This window comes from Electrona antarctica (genome assembly GCF_951216825.1).
Source record: "Electrona antarctica genome assembly, contig: scaffold_182, whole genome shotgun sequence".
Classification (NCBI taxonomy): domain Eukaryota; kingdom Metazoa; phylum Chordata; class Actinopteri; order Myctophiformes; family Myctophidae; genus Electrona; species Electrona antarctica.
The window spans coordinates 90,415-97,914 of NW_027638489.1; the positions used below are offsets into that span (position 1 = coordinate 90,415).

At 48.9% G+C, this 7,500-nt stretch overlaps 1 protein-coding gene across 1 annotated transcript in view; it reads right to left on the bottom strand.

Moving 5' to 3' along the window:
- LOC306918040 (polycomb group RING finger protein 5-A-like) overlaps nucleotides 1–7,500 on the bottom strand; it is a 22,830-nt gene that overhangs the window by 4,046 nt on the left and 11,284 nt on the right. Inside the window, exons 5-7 of the mRNA XM_079530935.1 lie at nucleotides 7,236–7,360; nucleotides 3,363–3,461; nucleotides 1,963–2,052 (exon numbers count right to left, since the gene is read on the bottom strand). Coding sequence (XP_079387061.1) covers nucleotides 1,963–2,052; nucleotides 3,363–3,461; nucleotides 7,236–7,360 — 314 coding nt within the window. The remainder of the gene's footprint in view (nucleotides 1–1,962; nucleotides 2,053–3,362; nucleotides 3,462–7,235; nucleotides 7,361–7,500) is intronic.

Sequence of the window (7,500 nt, forward strand, 5' to 3'; positions counted from 1 at the left end):
AATATTTACAAGATATTCATAGTAAAGTGGCTTCTTTTAGCGAGACAAATCAGGAGAAAATCTACTTTGTTAATGACATTTCTTTATCCCAGCAACAAACTCTCGCGAGATTTGAGATGAGTCCGGAAGCCTCTCTCTGTCCATCTGCAATTTCACGGACAACACATAGGGGGCTCTGACCCCATATTTAACACGAGGCCCGCCAGGAACATAGGAATATAGACACGTAGAATAGCGTAGCGTGCCACACCCGGAAAAGCCGTTTTAACAGCGATGTATTCATTAATGCATGTTTTAATACGATCGTATCGAAATCTACCGTTCGTTAGCTTTGTTATGCTTCTGAGCCAATGGCCACGGCCATTTTGAAGATGCGCGCGCATCCACTTACATTGCCTGCTCTGTTTTCAGACGGCTTTATCTCACAGAAGCGACATTGCAGGGGTCGCTTTGTCCCAGACAAGCGTTTTCAACGGCCTGTAGCAGGCGCTGTGATACTCGCGGTCCACTTTTTCCACCACCGACCGAGAGAACAAGCACCAGCTTCGTCAACACACACGGAATGGTTTCATAGTAAAATGCGATTATGGATATTTGGCTCTTCAAAGTAAGTGTCACGCGCGATAAAACCCTGGCAGGAGGGATCCCGGAGGGATTCAATAATGGTAGCGGTAAATGGGTTGTGAATATTATAACGTGAATTGAATGGACATATTTAAAACGATAGAGGGTATGCGTGTGACATCATCATCATACCAGGAAGTTATGCGGGAACGCCTACTGAGTGACAAAAAACTACTTTCTGGCCTTGACAGCCCAAACATCCACACAGAAAAGTTTGATTTGATTGAATTAAATGATTTTAAACAACATTAAATTCACTTTGTCACTCACTTTGCCACTCGATCTGCCATTCACTTTATGCATGCGCATACTCTCTATTAGAAACGATCCTTATGTGCCCAAATTAGAGCTGGCATAGCCTACTTGGTCTGCATATTGAGACAGGCAGATATGTAAGCATGGTTGAGGAGGATAGATTATGTAGTCTGTGTGATCTAAAGGAAATTGAAAATGAAACGCCATTCTACAACTCTATTAGGGAGAGACTCTTTAATAAGATAGATCCAAATCATGAATTTATAAATACAATACATACGGTTGGAGGCCTATTTCAAAAGTACACCTTTTAATTTGCCTCATTCCTTGAAAAGGCCTGGTCAATGAGGAGGAGGGCCATTTGCATGTACAATTGCCTTGTTTATTTGTTTTCATTTTTGTTCAAATACTGTACAAATATGTATAATGCATCGGGTTTCATGGCGGTTGGCAAACCTAAATGGTGCATTACCGCCACCTACTAGACTGAGTGTGGAAACAGTGTTGTTGTCAGGGGGGGGGGAGGTGGAGGTCGGGGAGAAGCAAACCACGCCTACTATATTTAGGAGATCATTTGTAGGCTTTGTGTACCATTTCGCGTCTAGTGGCTCCAATGAAGTTGGCCCATCTTCATACATAAACCATCTTTGCTGAGGGTCATGTGATCCAATAGCTGCCTCTGACTGAGGGTCATGTGATCTGTGCTCCAATAGCTGCCTCTGACTGAGGGTCATGTGATCTGTGCTCCAATAGCTGCCTCTGACTGAGGGTCATGTGATCTCGCGAGACAAGCCGTCGTTTAAAGTCACCTGACCCAGAGAACTCAGATAATTTGTTTTCAAACCTTAATGTTTTATAGTTGATTATTCTTTAATGTTTTATATTCGAATATTCCTTTGAATATGGAACATTCGTTTGCAACAACGCACACGTTCCCCCCCGTGCACACGCACACACGCACGCACGCACACACACACACACACACACACACACACACACACACACACACACACACACACACACACACACACACACACACACACACACACACACACACACACACACACACACACACACACTCACGTTGTGGCTGTGCAGTCTCCATCGGGTCATGTAGATGAACTCCAGGGTGTGATCTCTGCCCATGATCTCTCCATTACACAACACGTCCAACTGTACCGTGCACGCACGCACACACGCACGCACGCACGCACGCACGCACGCACACACAGACAGACACAGACACACACACACACACACTCAGGTTAACATTATGGTGGGTAAAATTAGGGCTCGAAACCTGATACCTGAAAAAATTATCGAGTACCCGGTAAATGGTAAATGGTGCATTTATATAGCGCCTTTATCCAAGGTGCTTTACATAGATTGTGCATCAATTCACCCATTCACATGCACATTCATACACCGATGGCGGCAGAAACCATGCAAGGCACTAGCCAGCACATCGGGAGCAATTTGGGGTTCAGTTTCTTGCTCAAGGACACTTCGACAGATCAATAAGCTTTGGGCTTATCGAGTACCCGAAGCTTTGGGCTTATCGAGTACCCGGTATCGATAAGCTTTGGGCTTATCGAGTACCCGAAGCTTTGGGCTTATCGAGTACCCGGTATCGATAAGCTTTGGGCTTATCGAGTACCCGGTATCAATAAGCTTTGGGCTTATTCAGTACCCGGTATCGATACGCTTTGGGCTTATCCAGTACCCGGTATCAATAAGCTTTGGGCTTATCGAGTACCCGAAGCTTTGGGCTTATCGAATACCCGGTATCGATAAGCTTTGGGCTTATCGAGTACCGGTATCAATACGCTTTGGGCTTATCCAGTACCCGGTATCGATACGCTTTGGGCTTATCCAGTACCCGGTATCAATAAGCTTTGGGCTTATCGAGTACCCGAAGCTTTGGGCTTATCGAGTACCCGGTATCGATAAGCTTTGGGCTTATTGAGTACCCGGTATCAATAAGCTTTGGGCTTATCCAGTACCCGGTATCGATACGCTTTGGGCTTATCCAGTACCCGGTATCAATAAGCTTTGGGCTTATCCAGTACCCGGTATCGATACGCTTTGGGCTTATCCAGTACCCGGTATCAATAAGCTTTGGGCTTATCGAGTACCCGAAGCTTTGGGCTTATTGAGTACCCGGTATCGATAAGCTTTGGGCTTATCCAGTACCCGGTATCGATACGCTTTGGGCTTATCCAGTACCCGGTATCGATAAGCTTTGGGCTTATCCAGTACCCGGTATCGATAAGCTTTGGGCTTATCCAGTACCCGGTATCGATAAGCTTTGGGCTTATCCAGTACCCGGTATCGATAAGCTTTGGGCTTATCAAGCCTGGAGCATAGTGGTCATAGTGGTCCATGACCATCGGACTTAAATACAGAATTGCCTTCCGTCTGTTAGAACAGTATTTGAAGGCTGTAGTAAATGAATTAATCAATGAATCATCATGACCTCTGACCTCGTATGAACTTGGCAGCTGCAGCTTGAGGCTGAGGAACTTCTTGATGGTTCCCACGGTGACGCGACTGGAACAGCGAATGAAACGCTTCATCAGCTCCTGATTGGAGGAGAGGAAACGGGTTATACTGCATCTTGATTGGAGGAGAGGAATCAAAAGAAAAAAGAAAAAGAAAAACCCTTTCTGAGCTTCATAGTGGGCGTGGCTTCATAGAGCATAGCAGTGGGCGTGGCTTCATAGAGCATAGCAGTGGGTGTGGCTTCATAGAGCATAGCAGTGGGCGTGGCTTCATAGAGCATAGCAGTGGGCGTGGCTTCATAGAGCATATCAGTGGGCGTGGCTTCATAGAGCTGCTAGTGGGCGTGGCTTCATATAGCATAGCAGTGGGCGTGGCTTCATATAGTATAGCAGTGGGCGTGGCTTCATATAGCATAGCAGTGGGCGTGGCTTCATAGAGCATAGCAGTGGGCGTGGCTTTCTGGTTCCACTGAAAAATCAGCCATTCATTGTCCCTGTAGAGTTTTCTTTTGTTTTTTTAATATTTGTTTTGCCTTTATTGATAGTTTGATAGTTAGTCCAACGGGTTGAAAAGCCACATTTCCAGACTTCCGGTAGTAAACATAAAGTTGAACGGGTCCTGGACAGGCCTCGTTTACCATACGGATCTATGCCTCCACTGGAGGGCTCCACATCGTACCTACAGCCTCCACTGGAGGGCTCCACATCGTACCTACAGCCTCCACTGGAGGGCTCCACATCGTACCTACAGCCTCCACTGGAGGGCTCCACATCGTACCTACAGCCTCCACTGGAGGGCTCCACATCGTACCTACAGCCTCCACTGGAGGGCTCCACATCGTACCTACAGCCTCCACTGGAGGGCTCCACATCGTACCTACAGCCTCCACTGGAGGGCTCCACATCGTACCTACAGCCTCCACTGGAGGGCTCCACATCGTACCTACAGCCTCCACTGGAGGGCTCCACATCGTACCTACAGCCTCCACTGGAGGGCTCCACATCGTACCTACAGCCTCCACTGGAGGGCTTGTAACCCATTTTTCACCCCTGTGTCAATTATCTAATGTGATCCTGGGCTCTGCACACCCTCCGCCAACCTGGGGAGAGCAACGGACTTGAACTCATGCTTCCTTCATGCCTGAGTGTCCAAGTCGTCCTTTACACCTGACAGGGGGGAGTTTCCCAGGTTGGACGTAGCGCGTGGAAGGAACACGTTATTCCAACCAGTTCCTTTCCCCTCCATCATACCCTAGGGGACACGGGGAGAACATTTGAGGGTACCTACCCTAGGGGACACGGGGAGAACATGTGAGGGTACCTACCCTAGGGGACACGGGGAGAACATGTGAGGGTACCTACCCTAGGGGACACGGGGAGAACATGTGAGGGTACCTACCCTAGGGGACACAGGGAGAACATGTGAGGGTACCGGCCACAAAACGGCCTGGCCAATCAGCGGCAGCTAGAGGCGGGATCAAGGCATACACAGTGCTGCCTTGAGCATCAAGTCTGCCTACCTACCCTAGGGGACACGGGGAGAACATGTGAGGGTACCTACCCTAGGGGGCACGGGGAGAACATGCAAACTCCACACAGAAAGGCCCTTTCGCCAACCCCGCCTCGGGTATGGGCACTGATGACGCGGAGGAGGAAACACGCCCCCAGCGTCCACAGCGGGAATCGAACCCAGGACCTTCTAGCTGTGAGGCAACAGCACTACCAACTGTGCCACCGTGCCCCTATAAACCTTGTTTTGACCAAAAATCCAAGAAACAGATGGATGATTATGGCGACGACGATCTAAGATGGGCGACCCAGTGTCGTGACAACAACAGGTAGCAACCCGATGCTAACGTAAGTAGCATTATGGCTTGATCGATCGAAAACGCTATAAAAGCGCAATTGCCGTTGATCTATGGCAACGGTGTTGAGGGTTTTATTAAATAATGAGCTTTACTTGACGTAGATCTCGGCCAATGGCGTTCTAAGTGTTCTTTTTTAGTACTCGCCGATAAAGAGTACCGACACAGAGTACCGATACAGAGTACCGATACAGAGTACCGACACAGAGTACCGATACAGAGTACCGATACAGAGTACCGACACAGAGTACCGATACAGAGTACCGATACAGAGTACCGATACAGAGTACCGATACAGAGTACCGATACAGAGTACCGATACAGAGTACCGATACAGAGTACCGACACAGAGTACCGACACAGAGTACCGACACAGAGTACCGATACAGAGTACCGATACAGAGTACCGATACAGAGTACCGATACAGAGTACCGACACAGAGTACCGACACAGAGTACCGATACAGAGTACCGATACAGAGTACCGATACAGAGTACCGACACAGAGTACCGACACAGAGTACCGATACAGAGTACCGATACAGAGTACCGACACAGAGTACCGATACAGAGTACCGATACAGAGTACCGACACAGAGTACCGATACAGAGTACCGATACAGAGTACCGATACAGAGTACCGACACAGAGTACCGATACAGAGTACCGACACAGAGTACCGATACAGAGTACCGACACAGAGTACCGACACAGAGTACCGACACAGAGTACCGACACAGAGTACCGACACAGAGTACCGACACAGAGTACCGATACAGAGTACCGACACAGAGTACCGACACAGAGTACCGACACAGAGTACCGACACAGAGTACCGACACAGAGTACCGACACAGAGTACCGATACAGAGTACCGATACAGAGTACCGACACAGAGTACCGATACAGAGTACCGACACAGAGTACCGACACAGAGTACCGACACAGAGTACCGATACAGAGTACCGACACAGAGTACCGACACAGAGTACCGACACAGAGTACCGACACAGAGTACCGATACAGAGTACCGATACAGAGTACCGATACAGAGTACCGACACAGAGTACCGATACAGAGTACCGACACAGAGTACCGATACAGAGTACCGACACAGAGTACCGATACAGAGTACCGACACAGAGTACCGATACAGAGTACCGACACAGAGTACCGATACAGAGTACCGACACAGAGTACCGATACAGAGTACCGACACAGAGTACCGATACAGAGTACCGATACAGAGTACCGACACAGAGTACCGATACAGAGTACCGACACAGAGTACCGACACAGAGTACCGATACAGAGTACCGACACAGAGTACCGATACAGAGTACCGATACAGAGTACCGACACAGAGTACCGATACAGAGTACCGACACAGAGTACCGATACAGAGTACCGATACAGAGTACCGATACAGAGTACCGACACAGAGTACCGATACAGAGTACCGACACAGAGTACCGACACAGAGTACCGACACAGAGTACCGACACAGAGTACCGACACAGAGTACCGACACAGAGTACCGATACAGAGTACCGACACAGAGTACCGACACAGAGTACCGATACAGAGTACCGATACAGAGTACCGACACAGAGTACCGATACAGAGTACCGACACAGAGTACCGATACAGAGTACCGATACAGAGTACCGACACAGAGTACCGACACAGAGTACCGACACAGAGTACCGACACAGAGTACCGACACAGAGTACCGACACAGAGTACCGATACAGAGTACCGATACAGAGTACCGACACAGAGTACCGACACAGAGTACCGATACAGAGTACCGATACAGAGTACCGACACAGAGTACCGATACAGAGTACTGACACACTGATACGAGTACTTTTATTTTTGTTGATTAACCACTTATTTAACCTTTTCCTCATAGATGCAGATGGATCTCCAATCTACACTTCAGTTGTCGCGTATGCTTGTAGATCGGCTGTTTTGGGTTATTTTCTACCGTGGTGTTGTCATGGTTACAGTCCAGACAGATGGCGATCTGAGGGTCACTCCTGTGGTGGTCTTCATCACCCTCGCCACCATCGTCTTCATCACCTGTCCTCAGCCTCACACACCGGACAGTGTCTACGCACACGCACGCACGCACGCACGCACGCACGCACGCACATGCACGCACGCACGCACGCACGCACGCACGCAGCCACGCACGCACGCACGCAGCCACGCACGCACGCAGCCATGCACGCACAAACACAAACACACAG